General features: G+C 40.6%; 1 protein-coding gene across 3 annotated transcripts in view; it reads right to left on the bottom strand.

The window, feature by feature from the left end:
* Window positions 1-21,739, bottom strand: part of TTN (titin) — a 269,733-nt gene that overhangs the window by 10,123 nt on the left and 237,871 nt on the right. For all 3 annotated transcript variants that reach the window (XM_090281173.1, XM_090281165.1, XM_090281190.1), the window contains 30 exons: window positions 21,098-21,685; window positions 20,702-21,004; window positions 20,286-20,582; window positions 18,601-18,888; window positions 18,189-18,488; window positions 17,637-17,939; window positions 17,233-17,538; window positions 15,353-17,119; window positions 14,734-15,027; window positions 13,751-14,038; window positions 13,341-13,640; window positions 11,143-13,209; window positions 10,741-11,043; window positions 10,325-10,630; window positions 9,939-10,229; window positions 9,547-9,843; window positions 9,113-9,418; window positions 7,941-8,246; window positions 7,576-7,857; window positions 6,791-7,384; window positions 6,383-6,670; window positions 5,978-6,277; window positions 5,187-5,489; window positions 4,336-4,638; window positions 3,649-4,233; window positions 3,215-3,520; window positions 2,803-3,102; window positions 1,599-2,174; window positions 1,191-1,496; window positions 62-655 (listed from right to left, as the gene is read on the bottom strand). In XM_090281173.1, coding sequence (XP_090137299.1) covers window positions 62-655; window positions 1,191-1,496; window positions 1,599-2,174; window positions 2,803-3,102; window positions 3,215-3,520; window positions 3,649-4,233; window positions 4,336-4,638; window positions 5,187-5,489; window positions 5,978-6,277; window positions 6,383-6,670; window positions 6,791-7,384; window positions 7,576-7,857; window positions 7,941-8,246; window positions 9,113-9,418; window positions 9,547-9,843; window positions 9,939-10,229; window positions 10,325-10,630; window positions 10,741-11,043; window positions 11,143-13,209; window positions 13,341-13,640; window positions 13,751-14,038; window positions 14,734-15,027; window positions 15,353-17,119; window positions 17,233-17,538; window positions 17,637-17,939; window positions 18,189-18,488; window positions 18,601-18,888; window positions 20,286-20,582; window positions 20,702-21,004; window positions 21,098-21,685 — 13,647 coding nt within the window. The remainder of the gene's footprint in view (window positions 1-61; window positions 656-1,190; window positions 1,497-1,598; window positions 2,175-2,802; window positions 3,103-3,214; window positions 3,521-3,648; window positions 4,234-4,335; window positions 4,639-5,186; window positions 5,490-5,977; window positions 6,278-6,382; window positions 6,671-6,790; window positions 7,385-7,575; window positions 7,858-7,940; window positions 8,247-9,112; window positions 9,419-9,546; window positions 9,844-9,938; window positions 10,230-10,324; window positions 10,631-10,740; window positions 11,044-11,142; window positions 13,210-13,340; window positions 13,641-13,750; window positions 14,039-14,733; window positions 15,028-15,352; window positions 17,120-17,232; window positions 17,539-17,636; window positions 17,940-18,188; window positions 18,489-18,600; window positions 18,889-20,285; window positions 20,583-20,701; window positions 21,005-21,097; window positions 21,686-21,739) is intronic.

Raw genomic sequence — 21,739 nt, forward strand, 5'->3', positions numbered from 1 at the left:
CCCTTCCAATGAAAAAATGTGTCATCTAGCACCAAACTTATGTTTACTAATTTGTTTTTACCTTCCACTTCCAAGGAGGCAGTGCCAGACACAGATCCCCCTTGGTTGGTAGCTCTGACTTGGTAAACTGTGGCATCATCATCTGTGACACTTGCAATAATGAGCTGATGGTAGCCACCCTTGAACTCTTGAATACTGTACTTTAATCCATCTGCAATGATTTCTTTGCCTTGTCTGTACCATTTTACAACAGGTTTTGGATGGCCAGTCACTTTGCAGACCAAAGTAGCATTGCTCTGATATCTGACATTTAGATTTCTTAGTTCCTCTTTAAAGTGTGGTGCCTGAATTGGAACATCAGATTTGGGAGTGACAGGTTCTGATATTTCACTCCATTCACTTTCCCCACCTAGGTTTTCACATTTCACACGGAACTCATATTCAAGACCTTCAATAAGGTTTTTTACTGAGAAGACAGTTTCTCGAATTTCTTCTGTTGTCACTGCAATCCATTTATTCTGCTTCTTCTCACGCTTCTCAAGGTAGTAATTTCTAACCTTTGCACCACCATCACTGGCAGGTGGCTTCCAAGCCACAACACAAGAATCTTTTGTGATAGCAGTAACGGTTGGCTTGCCAGGAGCACTTGGCTTTTCTATTTAAAACAAACAGACAAAAAGGGTTTGAGTCATGAGGTGAAATGAGCAGCTTTATTAAAAGCCTATTTTTAAAAAATAAAGTGTTATGAATTAAAAGTTCTATCAAGAATAGCTATTATGACCAGTAAAAAAAAAAAGTTATTCCAAAAAAATGAATTATTTTATGCTAAAAATGATCAAAACACAAAGTTCCTTTTTAAAGAATAAGTGACGGTATATACAGGGGTGGGAGAAATAGGTTTACAGTTGTCAGTACGCGAAACAGAGTTTATTCTGGTATTTTTATTTATTAATTATTGTATTTTTTTCCATATGAATAACTGTAAACCTACTTTTGCCAACCCCATATTTGCCCTTTTAGATATGCAAAAATTCAGTTTAAGTGACATAAAAGGTTCTGATGCTTTACCTGAATCTTTGCTATTTCCTCCTCAAATTTACTTCTGTTAAAATGAGTTTGATAATGATATTTTTATATAAAGGGTCTTGCCACATGAGGACTGCACAGGTTCTATAAGAGGTTGTACTCACCAAATGGACTTTTAATGATCACAACTGAGGAGACCTCTAGAGGGTCACTGATGCCAAAAGTGTTCTGAGCCGACACCCGAAAGTAGTAGCCGGCGTTTTCTGTGAGGTTCACAATCCTACAGGTTGTCACTGAGATAGCTGAAGACACCAATTGCCATTCAGCCCCTTCCTTGGCCTCACATTTCTCCACCACATAATTGGTGATCCAGGAGCCCCCATCATCTGCTGGTGGCTGCCAGCTGATCACTACAGAGTTCTTTAATAGAGCTTCAATCACAATTGGTCCTGTAGGTTTGTCTGGCTTATCTGTTGAGGGAAAAGACAATAGTAGTGGTTACTGTAGCATGTGTCCCAAGATATTTTTGCTTTAAAAATTAAAAAAAAAAACTGAAAATGAAAATAAAATACCTTGTATTTCCACATCGAGGATGGCATCAACTGTTCCAAAAACATTGCTGAGCTGAACTTTGTATTTCCCAGCATGAGTCTTACGTTGGACATTCTTCATGACGAGATGAGTGTAGTGCTCGGTGTTTTCAATAGCAGTGTTTTCTGTGTTTTGCAAAAGTTTCTTGCCATGAAACCAAGTGATGGCAGGTACTGGACGACCAATGTACATAACATGAAGTCGAAGTGTTGAACCCACAGCACCATAATATTTCTCTTTTAGGGGGTAACCAGGATGGAACTGCGGTGTTGCTTGCAGGAGAAGCTTACTACTGGTTTCTACCTCTCCAACCTCATTAGTAGCTATGCAGGTATAAACACCTTCATCTTCTTGTTCCTCTGTCATTACTGTCAGGGTATGCGTGCGTCCATCTGAAGACATTTTGTACTTCCGGCTTTGTACAAGCTCCTTACCAAATCGGTACCATTTAATGTCAGGAAGAGGCCTTCCAATGATCTGGCAGGAGAGTTGAGCAGCTTCACCCAGTTTGGTGGTAACATCCATCATTTCTTTGCGTACCCCTGGGGCCTCTCCAGCTGAAGGATGTAGAAGATAATATTAATGCATTATTGTCACTATTGATAATCTTCTGTCCTTGCATAGCAGGAATGAATTTATCCTACTGACTTTACTAGAGATCATGATTTACTTGAGTCTAATTCTTAAAAGCTCTTTGCAGTGATTTTTCTGGGGTCACATGGAAAACAGGGATTCAGTGAGCACCTTGTTAGGCAAAGTGACTTCTCTTTATGATTGGGAGGTATTAACAGTGTAAAGAGTTTTGGGGAAATAGGAATTCTCTATAAATCTGTACTATCTTTCCCCTTACTTAGATTTACTGAAGTGGGATACATTTGTTTGACCCTTGAAGTCTTATTACAAACTGTAAAAAAAAAAAACTGTTGCATTCAAGGAAGATACTGCTGTAGGAATGTGCTCAGTGCACTGCAGCTAACATCGACTGAGGTTATGTACTTGGACTGGCTTCCTGTAGAACGTATCCTCTACTCCTTGTGTGTGCATATGCCAAAGTCAGCGACTCTTTCCAAACACTTGCTCACCCACATAAAGCTTTCTGGAGATCTGCTTTGTACAGAGGAAGAATTAGCTGTTAACATGTTACTTAGTTTGTAAATCATAAGCAGAGACTTAATAGCTACTTACATGTTAGTTTTGTCTTTACAGACATAGCAGTTCTTCGAGGTCTGCTAAGCCCAGCCTCATTCTCAGCAAAAACCCTGAATTCATATTCAGTAGCTTCCAGCAAACCCCCTATTGTGAATTGCTTATCCTTGATGCGGTCTTTATTGCTCTTTTTCCAGGCACTGTCTCCAGACTGCCTATATTCAACCCAGTATCCAAGGATGTCTTTGCCACCATCACATTCAGGTTTCTCCCACTGTAGAGTGACACTATCTCTGGATATTGAAAGAATCTCAAGTTCTCCAGGCTGGCTGGGCTTATCTGAAATATTTTAAAACAATTGAAAAGGGAATCAGCTATACTGCTAAAATAAAAGAAGACCAAAGATGCTTTGCCTCTTTGCTTATAACCCCTTCAAAAGTTCTCTCCTTACCAAATGGATCTTTGCAAACAACTGGTTCAGAGGCGGGGCTGGTCTCACTTAGGCCAACATCATTCTGGGCGATGATGCGGAACTGATACTCAGCATCAGAAACAAGCCCGGTGACGGTGTACATCGTGGTCGTTATCTGAGTCTTGTTGTGTCTGACCCACTTGTCAGTTGATGTCTCCTTGCGTTCAATGTAGTAGCCTGTGACTCGGGAACCACCATCGTCTTTGGGCCGGGACCAGGACAGGCTGATAGAACTCTTGGTCACATCAAGTACTTCTGGAGGGTTGCTTGGAGGCTCTGGAGGATCTAAGGATATATGTGGAGAACACACATGTGTCAGAGTACAGCCCCACATCATGGAAGCTGATGGCTTTTATTTCAAAACAAAAGAGCTGGAAGAATTTTTACAATGCTGTGGTTGGGAGAGCACTTACTTAGTGGTGTCTTTGGTATGACTGGTTCCTCGGATTTCAAGGGTTTGCTTATGCCAAACTGGTTTTCTGCTGAAACACGGAAATGGTATTCCACATTTTCTTTAAGGCCTTTTACCACCATAGATGTCCCACGCACTCTGGAATCAATGGTATACCAGGCGGCTTTAGGCACTTCTCGTCTCTCAAGGATGTAGCCTAGGATGTCTGCACCACCATCATCAGCAGGGGGTCTCCAGCTGACCCTGACAGAGCGAGCTTGTATGTCGTCATATTCAAGTGGCCCTTCTGGGGTATTAGGACTTCCTATCACCCTGACCTTGATGTAAACAGCCTTCTTGCCACATTTGTTTTCCAGAACCAGGTCATAAGTGCCAGAATCATCTCTGACTGCTTCTTTGATTACAAGCTCTGTATGAGTCTCAGAGGTTGCAATCATGGCACGCTTACTAATATCTTGGCCTTCTTTGGTCCATTTACATACTGGGTATGGTTTTCCTTTGATTGGAATGGTAAGTCTGATGACTCCACCTTGTCTTACAAAGATACCCTCCTGGTATCTTTCATCAAGTTCATAGTCAGGATATTCTGGAAAAAAAAGTTAGGGTTACAATTAACTTTTTTTTTTTCCCAGGGAGGAAATAAGTCTTAAGGCAATTATAGCAGAAAGTAATTGATTGTATGTCTTACCAAGCATTTCGGTGACTTTGACTGTTCCTGGTACCTCAGCAGGCTCCCCAGGTCCACCAGCATTACAGGCTAGGACACGGAATCTGTACTCAGCGCCTTGAGGTAGGTGTGTTAGAGTATATTCTCGAATTTTGGTGGGAGTGGTGTTACATTTGGTCCATTCAAGTTGGTCTACTTTTTGCATTTCAATCAAATAGCCTGTGACTTTAGATCCTCCTTCATCTTCTGGAGCACTCCAGGCCAGGGAAACTGATGTCCTTGTTGTATCAGTAACTCTTGGGTTTTGTGGCTTTCCTGGAGGAGCTGGAAATAAAAATAAGTCAACAACAAACTTGTTAAAGTTGCTGCAAAATTGAAAATCAACTGTGTCACCTTATAAATCCACTAAGTTGTGGGAACATGGACTGTTGGCATTAGAGTATTTTTTGTTTTGTAAAAATTTCATTCATTTTTACAGGTTTAAAATACTTAAAGCTCTTGGTTTTATTTTGTCTTAAATATGCTTTATTTACAATCACTACTACTCTTTTTCATTGTTTTTAAAGTGCTTTCAGAAATATTAACTGGTTTTAAAATTTTAACCAGAGTTCCATTTTAAAGCAGGGAAAATAGGCTCAGAAGAAGACTATTAAAGTTTTTTGCTAAAAGCTCCTAAAGGCTGGGCTGGGGAGGGGGTTGATGACTAGGGATACAAGTAAACTTTTCGGACTGATGGAAATATTCGGTATTTGATTGTGGTGCTGTGCATACAAAAGTGCAGCTTTCAAAACTTACAGAGTTATACATTTCAGAAGGGTGAAATTTACATTAATTTATACCTCAATAAACTTGACTTATACAAAATGTATTACCAATTGGATCCATGGCAACGACGGGTTTGGAAGGACGACTCGGTTTTCCAGTCCCTCTCATGTTAATGGCTGTGACACGGTGTTCGTATTCTAAGCCTTCAATAAGGCCAGTGGAACGGTATCGTGTCATCGTCACTGGAACTTTATTTACACGGACCCATCGATCTGCTCTCACTTCTTTGCGCTCTACAATGTATCCAGTCACTTGGGAGCCACCGTCGTCTTCAGGTGGATACCAAGTGAGTGTCATGCCATCACGGGAGACATCGAATATCTGTAATGTTTCTGGAGGTCCAGGAATATCTGCAGCAAGACAGAGTTGAACACAATGTGGTGATATGAATAAATTAAATAAAGACTCATACATTTGTATTAGTGTGTGTTACCTTTTTAAATGGTATATAAGACTCCTGTGACTATTTTTCCAGTGTTTTCATTTTTAAACTTTTCTTGCTGTTCCTCATATTCTTTGATTTTATAAATATCTATTAAGCATGTCTTCTTTATTTTTTCTCACTTTAACATAGGCAATCTGTTCTTCCTTCCCTCCTTCCCTCCCTCCCTTTCCTCTGTCTCTTCCTCATCCTCTCTTTCTTTCATAAATAAATAAATAAATAAATAAATAAATATGTTGAAAACCTCCAAGAAAAGGAGGTCTAAAATCCTTAGAAAGACCCTGGGTTAATTTTGTGACCTATTTTTACTTACATCAGGGCATATTAAAAACATTTATTTTTGTTAACATTCAGAATCAGAGCTGGGGAGAATGGAGGAAGGGCCCAAGGACTTACTGATGCTGCTGCGACATTCTATGACCTCTGACTGCAAATAAGAGCCAATCCCGAAGCGGTTTGTTGCAGCCACACGGAACACATACTCATTCCCTTCGGTGAGTCTGGTAAACTTAAATGTCGTTCTAGTCACTGATTCAGACACTGGCAGCCATCCTGGACGGTGAGCATCACGCTGTTCTGCCACGTAACCACTCAGTGGAGCGCCACCATCCAGTTCAGGTGGTTCCCAGGAAATGGCAACTGAAGTAGCATCAATTTCATCAATCTTGATAGGACCAGTTGGTGGACCAGGCTTGTCTATAAAAGAAAAAGGAAAGCAGGAAATTAATTTTCACTTCAAATCAAAATTGGGTGACTGAGCATCAACAATAACTTGCATGTGTCTTTGCTACATGTCCTTACCAAGGATGATAACTTTAATGGTCTCTGAAGCAGTTCCAGTTACATTTTTCAATTCAAGTGTATATTCTCCAGTATCTCTGATAGTGCTTTCACGGATGGTTAATTTTGCTACTTTCGTTAGAGTTTCAACTGTGATGCGCTCTGATTCTTTCACTTTAGCACCAGAAAAGAACCATGAAGCAGCAGGAGGTGGACGACCAGCAATAGGTATCACCAGCTCTACTGGTCTGCCGGCTGGGACATGGATGGTCTTTTGAGGCATTGTAGAAAGATCAATTGTTGGCAACACTACAAGAAAGAAATCAGGCATTTTTCCTTAAGCATTATTTCTAATGACTTAGTATCATGAGTTATGAACGTTTTCTTTAATTTACTATTATTGTTAACTTTTGGTGATTTGGTACATACCTCTGAGATCTTGTACAGTCACGGCTGTGACGATCTCTCTTGCTTCTGACACACCTTTCTCATTTTGTGCCCTTACTCTAAATAAATACTCTTCACCTTCATTGAGAGAAATAACAGTGTGCTCTAGGATTGTGGGTTTTAAGGTGACAACCTTCATCCATCTCTCAGTGCCAGCTCTGCAGGCCTCCAGAACATAACCAGTGAGTCGGCTCCCACCATCATAGAGTGGTTTTTCCCAGGCAAGGGTAACTGTTGATTTGGTGACATCGACAACTTCCAGTTTTGTAGGCACCAAGGGCACTTCTGAGACCAGAATGGCATCCGATGTTTCACAAGGCTCTCCAATGCCGTAAATATTTTCTGGCAACACTCTAAAATAGTACATGGTTCCTTCTACAAGTCCAGAAATTCGGTAAAGTGTCTTGCTGCATTTGGTAGTTACTGTTTTGAATGCTCTCATGGCAGCTTCACGCTTCTCAATAATGTAGTTGTTGACTGGAGCACCACCATCAATTGTGGGGATTTCCCAAGTAATGGTCACAGAATCTCTTGATACTTCCTTAACTTTCACTGAAGAACAGGGACCAGGAGTATCTAAAAGTAGAATGAAAGATCCATACCTCTTATTTGCCTGATTGGTTGATATTTTTTGTTTGTTTGTTTGTTTGTTTTTTGCAGCAAAATATACTCAACATAGTTCCTCTCTAGAGAACTGGCCAATCATATGTTAAGATGTGTCTTTTTAGAGAATCTACTCACGGCACTGTCGATTTTCAAATACTTACCGTATACTTTAACAAGGACTGTTGCTGATTTCTTGCCCGACTGATTCTCAGCTTCGATGGTGTATTTTCCAGCATCATACCGATTAACTTTGTCCACGATAAGTAAAGAGTAGCTCTCTGTGGTGTCAATGATTGCACGGTTTGCAAGGTCAATGCCCTTCTTGCTCCATGTTATGACAGGAGGTGGTCTTCCAGATACAGACACCATCAGGCGCAATGAGGCCCCAGCTCTGACAGTCACAGTCTTTTTTAAATCATCTGCAAGCTCAAGATCTGGTATTTCTGGAAAGTAAATGTCAAAATTTAATAAATACATGAAGAGGTGTGATGAGAAAATAATTCACTTAAGCTTATATGATAAATACCTAGTCTTTCCACTGGCTCAATTTCAGCAGTTGCCTCGCTGTATTCACTCATACCCTTCACGTTCACAGCAGCAACTCTGAAGGAGTACTTCTGGCCCATTTTAAGGTCTGTCACAGTGAATTCAGCATTTCGTATTGTGGCATTGGTATGCACTCGGTACCATTGATCAGTGTCCTTCTCTTGCATCTCAAGAACGTAGCCTATGATGTCAGTGCCACCGTCGTACATGGGCTTGGTCCATGCCAGACTAATGCTGTGCTTGGTGGTGTCTACCACTCTTGGAGAAGAAGGTGGTCCAGGAGTATCTGTGGAATTTTAAAAGGGGGGGGTGCATATATTAAACAAATAAAGCTTTGAGATTTGTATTTTTGGTTTTCAAGAGTCACATAGGCATTATTGTTCTTTGTCCACACCCACCAAGGTAATCTTTGTAACTGGTCCCTTTGGATATTACAGGTCAGCACTATCTGCTGTATTATCACTGTTGTTATTATTTTAAGAATTAAACTTCTTTGAAAAGGTAGATGTTTCTTTCCTGCTGCTTTGGCTAGCTATGCTATGTTCTTCTAGCTAAGGTCACTGTTTCAAGTATCCATTCTCAGGAACTTTTCTTTGGTTGCTTAGATTTCACAGGGTTAATATCACTTGTCACACCTACAGATGACAATGAGCAGAGGAATCAGTTTCTTCTACTTCCCCTATTCAGTCCCAATTATTTATTCCTTAGTTCTTGGGCTCTAAGTCTACATAGGCATTTGCCACTTCTTTTTGAAGCTCTGTGACAATTATTTTGTTAGATACTTACTAACTATGCTTTCCTAAGCTTCTTAAAGGAGACTTGGTCTTTTTTTCTTTTCAGTAGCTATTATCACTACAGTGCATTTTCTCCATTCTTTGGAAGATTTGAATTGTATCCTTTTCATACCAGTAGTAGGATATTGTATTTTTTTTTCATAGATTGGAAAATACTACAACAGTTTTCAGCTATTGCTACCTTATCAACAGAAGTAGTAGTTAATATGTTCTCTGACTTAGGCTACATTTAAAATCCTTCTAATAAGCATATGCTTTTCTAGACAATTCTATAAGTTTTAGGAAGTAGCCTTTTGGAAAATTATTTATAATATGGCTTTGATGGGCGTTAGGTTTAGAGATGAGTCTTGGAACTCACATGATGGTTCTCTGCATGAGATGAAGTTGGACGCTTCGCTGGGTTCACTGTTACCAGCAGCATTCACCGCAGTCACCCGGAACTGGTAATCACAGCCTTCCATCAGGCCAGTCACCTTCAGCCTGGTGTCATACACCACATAGTCTCTGTTTACACGTGTCCAACGCAAGCTCTTCTTCTCACGTTTGTCCACTAGATAGTTGCTGATCTCATTGCCACCATCAGATTCAGGTTTTAGCCACTGAATAATAATATGCTCTTTGCCAGCCCCAACTTCTTCAGGTATGCCAGGTTGTGATGGAATAGCTGTTCACATATTTATGAAGAAAAGGATAGTCAGAATTGCACCAAGTCACTGTTGATATGACTGCCCTCCTCTCCCCCGGTCCTGTTACATTTCAACTACCAAGCTGCTAAAAAGTGTTAATACTCACTGAATGAGTTTCTGGCTACAATTGGCTGTGATTCAGCAGGCACACCAGGGCCATATTTGTTTACTGCCCGCACTCGGAATAGGTATTCATTGTTCTTGATGAGTCTGGTAACTACGTAGGACAGGGTCTGGCATTCGCCTTCAACAATCACCCAGTTGAGCCTGCTCGTCTCGCGTCTTTCCACAATGTAGTGAGTTATTGCTGCTCCTCCGTCTTCCTGAGGAATGCTCCAGGCTAATGTGCACTTCTCCTCTGTCACTCTGCTGACAGTGAGATTTCCACATGGGCCAGGGGAGTCTGAAACAGGTGTAATGACAAGCAATGATGAATATCTTTCTTTCAGCCCACACTTGAAAGTGCTATAAAAATAAAAGAACATTTGACATGCTTACCAAGAACTTTGACCAGGACAGACACTGCCTTGGTCCCACCAGCATTCTTCACTGTTAAGGTGTATTTTCCACTGTCACTTCTGTCACAGAACTTGATCACGGCAGTTGCTCGTTTGCCAGTATACTGCAAAGAAATTTTTTCACAGAGATCTAGTTCCTTGTCCCCTTTGGTCCAAATAATTTTGGGTTCAGGTTTGCCACCAACGGCAGCATCAAGAACAAGATCTGAGCCTGCTCTGATGGTAACCAGATCACCCTGTAATCTGGCATCCAGTTCAGCCTTGGGTGGAGCTGTAATAGATACAACAGAGGTGAATGAATATATGACAGTTTATTTTCACATAAATTGTTATCACTTAAAAGGAGAGCATCGAGTATTTTTTTACCGTATTCATCTCGGCAGGTGACAGGGCCTGTAGATTCTGATCCTTTGCTAATTACGCCTGCTGCATTCTTGGCCAACACACGGAATTCATAAGTGTCTCCTTCACTGAGAGCGGTCACAGTGAAGAAATTATCAGATACGATGGTATAGTTGCACTTCAGCCAGCGACCATCTCCAACTTCACTGACTGGCTTACGTTCTATGATGTAGCCCACAACCTTGCTGCCTCCATCGTATACTGGGGCGGACCAAGTCAGTGACACTGTTGACCTTGTCACATCTGTCACCTCAGGTCTTCCTGGTGCATCTGGAAGGGGTGTAAAAATAAAGTTAAAAAAATGCAACCCTGAATTCTTCTAGTACCAATAATAATGATGATAATAATAAACAAATGTACCCTTAAGTTTTGACACATACCAACTGGGTTTTGAGCCATCATAGGTCTTGAAGCTTCACTGGCTTTGCTAACACCTGCAGCATTGAGTGCATATGTTCTGAACTGATATTCCAGTCCTTCTACCAAACTGGTCACTTTGTAGTTGCACTCTAAGCATGGCACTTTGTTTTCTTTCACCCAAAGAATGGTGTTACGTTCTTTCTTCTCAACCCAGTAGCCAATGATTTTACTGCCACCATCATGATAGGGTTCCTCCCAACGAATAGACATGGCATTGGCTGACACTTGGTAGACTTCAGGTCTGGTAGGAGCACTTGGTGGAACTAAATATAAACAGAGGTATCAAATATGAATCCAATTTTCTAAAATTCAGGGGAAATATTTAATAATAGGCTTTGAAATATGATTTTTATTTTTCTTACCAAATGGATGCTCAGCAATTACTGGTGCTGATTCTAGAGGCTTGCTGACACCAAATCTATTCTCTGAACTGACACGGAAAGAATATTCCATGTATTTTGTGAGATGAGTGATTTTAATCTGAGTGCGCTTGACACTGGAATTGACAAGCTGCCAAGCTGTTGTGCCTGACTCACGCTTTTCAACGATGTAATTAGTAATTTCGGTGCCTCCGTCATCTTTAGGTTCAGCCCATGAGAGGACACATGATTCGGATGAGACGGATGAGACTTCAATGGGGCCGGTTACAGGACCTGGTCTTCCGATGACCACAACTGTGATGGTAAATGTTTTAACACCAGCTGTATTTTCCAGGGTCAGGAAGTATCTTCCAGAGTCACCTCTCATGCTGTCTTTTACAGACAAGGTGGTTCTGTCTTTCGTTGTTGTGATACTCACTCGATCTGTCTCCTTAAGTCTCATTTCTTCCAACTTCCATGTAACTTTGGGGGTGGGACGCCCACCAATTGGCACATCAATGGTAAATGTGTTTCCTGCTTTGCACGTTATGAGCTGATTGGTAATTCCAGTAAGGTCAGCAGTGGGCTCAATTTGAGGCTCCTTGATGATGACAGAGGAGAAGGCTTCCCTCGGTTCACTGTAGCCAGCGTCATTCTTGGCCTTCACACGGAATTCATATTCACTGTTCTCAACCAGGTGCTCCACTGTGAAAGTCAGCAGTTTGGTGTTACCAGCTTCAACCCAGAAGTCAGATCCCTTTTGTCTCATTTCGAGCAGGTAGCCAGTGATCCGGCTGCCTCCATCATGGTCAGGTTTAAGCCAAGCTAAGACTGCAGAGGACTTAGTTGTGTCAACAACATCAAGTCTTTTAGGTGGAGCAGGCTGTTCTGTGGCTACAATTGGCTCAGGCATTTCATAGGGTTCACCAACACCATACTCATTTTCTGCAGAAACACGGAAATAGTATGGAACACCTTCTGCCAGCTCATTGACCTTGAGGATTTGACGAGTGCATTTTTCACTGACAGCCTGCCAGCTACGACGACTTGCTTCTCGTTTCTCTATCACGTAGTGAAGGATTCGGGCACCACCGTCAAGGAGAGGGGCATCCCACATCAATGTCACAGATCCCCGGGTCACATCCTTGAAGGTAATTGGGCCAGGTGGCCCTGGAGTGTCTAGCACTTTGACGGTGAATGTGACTGACTTACTACCACTGCTGTTTTCCACAGTGAGGGTATATTTCCCTGCATCATTTCTGTTGCAGTTTTCCACGGTGAGGGTGCTGAAGGAGTCTGTTGTGTGGATATCAGCCCGAATGCTCAGGTTAGAGTCAGGTTTGCTCCACACGGCTGTAGGAGCTGGTCTACCTTGGTAGGCAATGAAGAGGCGGATACTGGCCCCAGCTCTAACAACATGAGTCTGCTTGAAGTTTGCGTCGATGTCTAATTCAGGGGCTGTTAATCTGTCAACTGCTTTAATTGTGCCAGTCACTTCACAGCTTTCTCCTTTTCCAGCACCATTGATAGCACTAACCCGGAATTTGTATTCTTCACCTGCTTGTAGATCTGTGACCGTATATCTTGTTTTCACACATGCCTCAACATTCACCTTTTGCCAGTCTCCTAAGTCAGCTTTGCACATTTCAATAATATACCCAATTATTTCCATGCCTCCATCAAACACTGGCTTAGACCATTCTAAGCTCACAGTTGTCTTTGATGTGTCTGTCACTTTGACCACAGTAGGAGCACCTGGTGGGCTGACCGGCTCTCTACATTTGATTAGTCTTGAGATACCACTGGCAGGTCCTACTCCTGCAGCATTTTCAGCCATGACACGGAATTCATACTCATTGCCCTCTATCAGACCAGTGACTTTGAATCTTGTCTCAGAGATTGGTCGTTTGCTGATCACTTTCACCCATCGTGTGCTTTTCTTCTCTCTCCTTTCGAGGATATAATGTTGAATTTCATTGCCACCATCTGATTCTGGCCTTGCCCATGTCACGGTAATGCTATTGCCTGTTATGTTACTTGGTTCTGGAGTGCCAGGGGCATCAGGAATAGCTGTAAAATGAGAAGGAAGGAGGGAAGGAAGGAAGAAAGAAAGGAGGGAAGGAAGGAAGGAACCAGTTAGACATGTTTGCTTGGAAGTTAATCTTATGACATAGTACCCCTTTGTAAAAATGGACACTTACTGTATTGTATTTGAGCAACCACTGGGTCAGAATCAAGTGGTCTTCCAACACCAAACTTGTTAACTGCAGAAACACGGAATTGGTATTCATTGCCATTTATTAGTTTAGTGGCAGTATAGCTGTGGGCTTCACAGTGATCCTCAATTAGTGCCCAGGCAAGTCTGCTGGTTTCCCGTTTTTCAACGATGTAGTGAGTTACAGGGGCACAGCCATCGTTGAGTGGAGCATCCCACCACAGGGTCATCTTCTCACCAGTAATATTGGTGAATCTTATTGGCCCAACCACTTTTCCTGGTGTATCTGTAAGAAAAAGGTTCCTCAGTTAGTTCCCTGTCCATTAAAATGCAATCAGGCCTGCCTATAATCCAAGTCCCATAAGTTGTAAGATGAACAAGCTATTTTAGAAGTACCTTGTACTTTCACTGTAATTTCGGCTTTTGCAGAGCCAGATACATTTTTGGCTTCCACTTTATATACACCACGATGGTCCCGAGTAGCATCTCTAACAAAGAGGCTGGTAGATCCAAGGACATCGGTTATTTCCACATTCATCCTCTTTTCAATTTCTACTTCATCTTTGAACCAAGTTACTCGAGGTACTGGTCGTCCTTGCACCGAGGCTTTAATTCTAAGACTCTCTCCAGCTTTAATAATGACACCATCAAAGTACTCAGGGCCAAACTCTACCGATGGTGGAACTTTAAAAGAAACAGAAATGATATGTATTAATTTCGCTTAATAATGATAGAAATAAACATGTTTTTCATTAGCACCATATCATAATGCCTGGAAGGGTAATGCTTATTCTGTATTACCAAAGGCTATTCTGAAAGTAGGATTGATAATTGAGAATGTAGACTATGGAGTTAAACATTTGCATATTATTAGGCTATCATCTCCTTTGTTATGTATGTCACGTTATTAATCTTGCATTCCCATTTATAAAAAAAAGAAGCAAAATACTTACAGACCATTTATTTCCTAGTACTGCTGCATATTCAAACAAATTCCTGTCTGAGGCTGTCAGCTGCCCTCAAGCAAGGTGATTGTGCTATTGATGTATGCTATATTTTAGTAACTTCAGTTGTTCTTGAGAGCCTTTTTAATTTATTATAAATCACTGAAATTACAAAGCTAGAAACTCATTTCTATTTGCATGCTATTTATATGGGAATGGAGTGAAATAATAGACATGGTAAAAAGAATTGATGCCAATTACACTTTTTTCTTCTTTTCATCTGAAAGGTAGACAATCTAGTTCATCACATAACCACATTGGATATTCTGTACGAAATGATGTTTCTGTTTTCATTTTATAGACTAAGGACCAAAAAGTATATTTTAAAAATGTGAATGCTCTTATCCTTTTTGGAAATCAGTTGTAAATGCTTACCATTTTCATCTCTCGTCATAATAAAGCCAGAAGACTGTGAGGGAGGACTTATAGTTCCAACAGCATTTCTTGCAATAATTCTGAACTCATATCGATCCCCAGGACTAAGTCCTGTAACTGTGTACTGGCATTCACAGACGTCAGTAAAGTTGCATCTAACCCAGCGGTCACTCCCTTGGCGTTTCTCAATGCTGTAGGCCACAATCTTACTGCCTCCATCACGCACTGGTGGGTTCCATTTAAGTGTGATGGTTTCTCGGGTGACATCAATGTAGTCAGGAGTTCCAGGTGGGTCTAAAAAATTATATGGAAGTTAAGTGCATCATTATTTCTGTAATCAACCCTTAATCATCAATGGAAAAAAAATAAAGTGAATAAATTCCACAAGCTCATTTTAATCATTAATTTCAATTTTTTGGTATTGTAGTCTTTTAAAAGAACTTTAAATTACTTTATCAGACTGATTTAAAATTACCCCCCTTGCTTTACTTGACCAGCTCTCTAATGATAAGAAGATATATATGTGAAAAGGTGATATGTGAAAGAAAACCAGTGTTTGATTTGTTACTAGCATATTCAGTTGCTGAATTAAACATTTGAATAATATTCAATCACTTACCTACTGGGGAAACAGCTAAGGTAAATTTGCTTGGGTCACTAGGTGAGCTTAGGCCAGCAGAATTTTCAGCATATACACGGAACTGGTAATCCAGGCCTTCTATTAGTCCAGTAGCTCTATATTCTCTTCCAGATATTGGTGTTGTGTTCACTCTTTGCCAGAGAATGCTGTTTCTTTCTTTCTTTTCAACATGGAATCCAGTGACTTCTGCACCACCATTATAAACTGGAGCATCCCAAGTTAGTGACATTCCATCAGAAGTCACATTGTATACGACTGGCTTTCCTGGAGGGCCAGGAATCCTGAACTGGTGTTTTGCCACAATAGTGGTTGAGGCAAGTGGCTGGCTGACTCCATATCTGTTTTCTGCCCTCACTCTAAATTGGTATTCAGCATCTTTGACTAGATTAGGAACTTTGAAGGTTGTCCTGGCCACACTTGAGCACACCATCTTCCAATTAGTTTGTGAAGCTTCCCGCTTCTCAATGCTATAACAAGTAATTTCTCCTCCTCCATCATCTTCAGGCTCGTCCCATGACATGATGACGCTGTCAGCTTTGATTTCATCAAATCGAATGGGCCCTTTGGGCTTTGATGGTGGGCCAAGTGTGATGATTGTGATGAGAGATGAGTTTCTACAAATTGCATTATCAAGAATAATAGTGTATTTCCCTCCATTCTCCTTCTTGGCATTCTTAATATTCAAAGTAATTTTGTTTTCAGTTTTACTAAAACGAACATTTTCACTTTCTTTCAATGGCAGACCATCTTTCATCCAACTAATAGATGGTTTGGGTTTTCCTTTATAAGGTAATTCAAGGTGCACGTTATGCCCAATTCTCACAGCGACTTGTGCCCCAGGGATATCCGACAGGTCAACTTCAGGTGTAATTACAAGTTGTTTCACTGTAATTGGCCCAATAGTGACAGGATCACTCAGTCCTTTCTCATTTTTGGCAGACACTCTGAATTCTAGTTCTGACAGTTCCTTAAGCTGGCCAATCTCAATTTCACATGTCTTAGTTATGCCAGAATGTGACCATGTTTGTTCTGCTTTACTTTTCCTTTCCACAACATATTCTGTGATGACACTGCCACCATCAAAGTCAGGCTTGGTCCAGCTCAAGGTAACAGAGGTCTTTGTGGAGTCTTTCACTGAGAGGTCACGTATTGGAGCTGGCACTTCGGCAGCTTTCACGGGCTCTGTGGTTTCACAGGGTTCCCCGATTCCAATTTCATTTTCTGCAAGAACTCTGAAGAAGAATGGAGTTTTCTCTGACAAATCTGTTACCTTAAAAGATGTGCTGGAACATTTGTGTGCCACTGCAGACCATGTTCTCTTAGTGGCATCTCTCTTTTGAACAATGTAATTAATTATGGGAGATCCTCCATCAATGAGAGGAGGATCCCAGAACAAAGTGACTGTGCCTTGAGAAACATGTTTAATCTGTAGTTTCTGGCAGGCGGCTGGTGTATCAAGCACTTTAACACTCACAGTGGAAGACTTGGGTTCACCAACGCCATTTTCTATTGTGAGAATATATTTCCCTGTATCATTGCGAGTCACTTGAGGAATAGTGAGCAACGAAGATGATTCAGTGTTCTGAATGCTGTATCTGGCATCACTGCCAAGATTCTTCTCATCTTTTCTCCATGTGACAGTAGGTGGAGGTCTGCCTTTAAAGGGAATAAATACCGGTACATCTTCACCAGCTTTAGCTATAATAGAGGTTCTGAAAGCCACATCTAGGTTGATCTCTGGTTCCTCTGTAGACATAAAATGGACATATACAATGAATTTTAAAGCAAGAGAATGCGTGATTTACTGAAGGTGCTCTAATGAAAAAAAGGAAAATGCAATTATACCATTAGGTACATACCAAGTATATCTTTAGCTTGTACAGGTTCAGTCATTATTATAGGTTCTCCTTGCCCGGCACAGTTTACAGCAGATACCTGGAAGTAGTAATTGACTCCAGGTTTCAGGTTAGATACCACATATTCTGTAGTTCTGACTTCTTCTTTGGTGGAGACAACAGTCCATTCCTCTTCCTCTCCTTGTCTCATCTCGACAACATATCCAGTTATAGCACTGCCCCCATCATAGACAGGTTTACTCCAGCCAAGAGTGATGGACGATTTAGTTGTATCTGAAATTCTTATCTTAGCTGGTGGGCCTGGAGGATCTGGAATGGCCATTCATAATATAGCAATTACACAATCATGTACAATTTAGTGACATAAGAAAGACACAGGGGAAGATGATGCATTTATGTACACTTACCAATAGGATCAGCAGCTTTGTAGAAGTCAGATGGTTCAGAAAATGGGCCCTGTCCAGCGGCATTTACAGCACAGACTCGGTATTGATAGTCACTGTTTTCCGTGAGTCCTGTCACCTTCTGTCTGGTGTCACGGATAGTCTCCTTTAGGACTTTAAACCATCCTAGGCTCTTCTTGTCTCGTTTCTCAAGGAAATAGCCCCTTATTTCATTACCACCATCTGCAACTGGTCTGTTCCAGACAACAGTCATTGAATTCTTGGTAATCTTTGTCACCTCTGGTACGCCTGGAGGCCCTGGCGTAACTATTTAGAAAGGAAAAGGAAAATGAGTTCAAAGGATCAATTCTACCTTTCAACCTTCAAATCTTATTCAAGAATATTAGCTTCATCTATTATACTTTCCGCCTTGTGAAAAGGATGATAATGAGATGTAAAACAAAAGAAAATCAAAGTCATTCTAAGAAAACATTTACAGGCTAGCAGAATAGCCTATATTTAGTTTTAAAATATTTAAGTGTTGGATTTTGGTTTTCTAATGAAATCACATCTCACCAAATGCATTCTTTGCTACCACTGGATCAGATTCCAGTGGATCACCAATTCCATATTTGTTCACAGCTCGAACCCGGAAGATGTATTCATTTCCTTTGATAATTTTAGTGGTTGTAATGATGCACTCTTCCAAATTTTCAGACACCATAGACCACACAACGCGGCTTGTCTCACGCTTTTCTATGATGTAGTGAGTGATTTTGGCACCGCCGTCATCAGTGGGAGGCTGCCAGGTGAGAGTTATCTTTTCAGCAGTGACAGTCTTAAATTCGATTGGTCCGCCTGGGGGTCCTGGTTTGTCTGTCAGTGGAAGAATGAAACAGTGCATTAGTAATTTGTAAGAGGCTATTATTTTAAAATTACTAAATTTTAGGCCAACAAAATATGATGTTGGCCTTTATTCGGCACCTACCGAGGATCTGCACTCTGATGGTGGCGGAGGCTGAGCCCATGGCATTCCTTAGTTTCAGTTCATAGCTTCCACTGTTAAGGCGATTTGCATCTTTGATGAGTATCGAAGCAAGGTCAGTGGTATTTTCTACTGATACCAGTGCATTGGTTTGTAATTCTTTATCATCTTTATACCACTCAATTGTAGGCTCAGGTTTGCCAGAAATGCCAGCTCTGAGCTTTACAGATGTACCTGCTTTGTATTTGACAACTTCTGTGTATTCTAGAGGCAAATCAATTACAGGTCCACCTGCAGGAAAAACAGATGATAAATACTTAAAAGATCAAGAGAATGAAAAAATAATTGCGATAACTTCAGAGTAAGATCACTGGCCTTTATTTAAAAAAATACATATATATATATATATATATATACACACATATATATACACACACACATATATATATATATATATATTTATACATATACATGGTAGTTCTAATCCTACTTACCCATTATTTTAAACTTTTAAATTTTACAAGCCACTCTTCTATCCCAAATGGGTAAGAAAGATTGTGAGCAAGCTCTGCATTCAAATGACACTGCATTAATTGCATAGGGACTTAAGTGCCTTTGAAATGTATTTTAAAGTCTCTGATGTGTTTGATTCCACTGATGAAATGAGATACACTAGTGACACCATCACTGAAGAATCCGTAGTATAATACATTTTCTTTCAGGCTAGGTTCCCCTTTCTCTTTCTCTAACTACCTCCTATTTTTATTTTCCCTTCTCAGTTTACTGATATTCAGGTGTGGCTGAATTCCCTTGAGGACTGAATTCCCTACTCAAAGAGCTACATACTTCACTGGATAGATTTTCTGCTATGCTGTTTAGCAATTTCGAGAAGTAGAACTAAATCTGACTTGCTTCATGGTCTCAGAAATACTGATTCAGGGTCCACAAAGCCAAAGAACAGCCCTTGGATTCTAAAGCATGAGCATGGGAGCAGATAAAATGGGAAACTTAAAAAAAAAACTGTCTCAGGGCACCAAACTCTGATGAAATTTTAATTTTTAAACCATTGTTGAGTTGAATATGCCACTTATTTTCCAGAACAGTCAAGTATGTATATTTTGAACTGACAGCAAAGTACAGAGAATTCTGGAGTCCGCCTGCTTGAATTCCCACTGTTTGATGTTGGGGAAGTTACATAAGCGCTCTAAACCTGAGTTTCTTTTCTGTAAAATGGGCTAATCTTGGGGCTGTTAGAACAACAGGAGAGAATTTATAGAAGGATCCAGTAAACGTTAGCTGCTGCCAATACTATCATTAACACCTCTGTTTAGACTCACTTATTTAAGAGGAATGTTTTCTGGGCACTCAACTATGGTCTTAATTATTGACTCTGATCATTTAAAAAAGATGTGTGAAAACACCAACTCATAAAATTAAAGAATCATAAAAAGGTTTAAGTTGGAAAGACCTTTACATATTCTGTAGACCAAATTTCATGTCTTACAGTTAAATCAAGAGGTCTGGGGAGGTTAAGAAATTTTTCTTAGACTCCCAGCTAGTTCTTTCTAAGCCTCCCAGCTAATTTCTTCTAAAAATATAACTAAGGTGTGCATTAAAAGTTGTTCTATAGATTAGGAGAAACTATTGAGTTAACTACTGTTGGGACTCAAAGTGCTAAAAATTCTTACCATAAGAATCGATGCATGTAATGGGGCCTACCACCTCGGATGGATTGCTGATGGAACCAACAGCATTTCTAGCAAAGACACGGAATTCATACTGCGAATTCTGAGTCAAGCCAGAGACAGTGAATTGAGTCTCAATGACATTGGTGAAGCTGGCCTTGGTCCATCTGCCATCTGGAAGGTCTCGTCTCTCAACGATGTAGCCTGTAATCTTGCTTCCTCCATCGAAAGCTGGTTGTTTCCATGAAAGGTTGACAGAATTCTTTGAAATATCAGTGATACGGACATTTCTTGGTGGTTCTATGGTAATAAGAGAAAGCAGATTAGTAGCCAGCAGTATGTCAACATTATTTTGCTTGGTAGAAATAAGATTTGTATTTTTAAGTATTAGAAGCATCTTTCTCATGACAGATACATACCACAGGCATCTATGGCTAGGACTGGCTCAGAAGGATGGCTGGGTTTTCCAATACCAGCAGCATTTTCTGCATATACCCTGAATTCATAAATAAGTCCAGCACTGATTGTTGTGACCTTGAAGTGAGTTGTGCGGATGACCATTTTGTTGACTTTTTGCCATAAAATACTGTTTCTGTCTTTCATTTCCAGGTGATAGCCTATAACTGCATTGCCTCCATTGGACACCGGTTCATGCCAGGCCACAGTGATGCTTTCTCGAGTAACATTAGTGACCCATGGTGTAGATGGTGGTCCAGGTTTTGCTACAAAAGAGAGAAATGCCATGAGTTAATATAGACATTTAAAACATTTATGTAAACTAAGACCTGGGATCTTTGAAAATATTGACAACTTACTGTATGGTAGTTTGACAGTCACACAAGCGGAATCTATGTGATCACTGATGCCAAAGCGGTTTTCTGCTTTGATGCGGAATTGGTATTCTTCTCCTGTGGTCAGTTTCATGATTTTAATCATGGTTCTGGCTACTGTTGCAGACACTTCAGTCCATACTGCTGTACTTGTCTCTCTCTTGAGTACAATGTAATTGGTAATGTGACTTCCACCATCATACTTTGGTGGCTCCCATTTGAGAGTCACGCTTTCTTCAGTTACATCACTAATGACAACAGGGCCAGTTGGGGGACCAGGCCTGTCTAGTACAACAATGTTAATAAAAGCTTTGGTTGTTCCACTGGAGTTGGCAGCTGTGATCTCGTATCTTCCAGCATCAGTGGCAACACTTTCTTTGAGATTAATGGTCAGGTTCTCAGCAGTAACTTCAGTATTAAACCTCATGGTTGCTTTCAGGGGGACACCATCTCTTGATAAGGTCACTTTGGGCAGTGGTTTTCCAGAAATTGGAATGTCAACTTTAAGGTTTGAACCAGCTCTAACATATACAGTTTGACTTGGGAAATTCTTCATATCAATTTCAGGTGGTTCTGAAAAAGAAGAGTAGGGCAGATGAAGGTCAAAAGAATTTTTAAAAATTAAAT

Source organism: Furipterus horrens, unplaced genomic scaffold, assembly GCF_987537825.1.
Source record: "Furipterus horrens unplaced genomic scaffold, mFurHor1.1.pri manual_scaffold_1, whole genome shotgun sequence".
Taxonomy (NCBI): Eukaryota; Metazoa; Chordata; class Mammalia; order Chiroptera; family Furipteridae; genus Furipterus; species Furipterus horrens.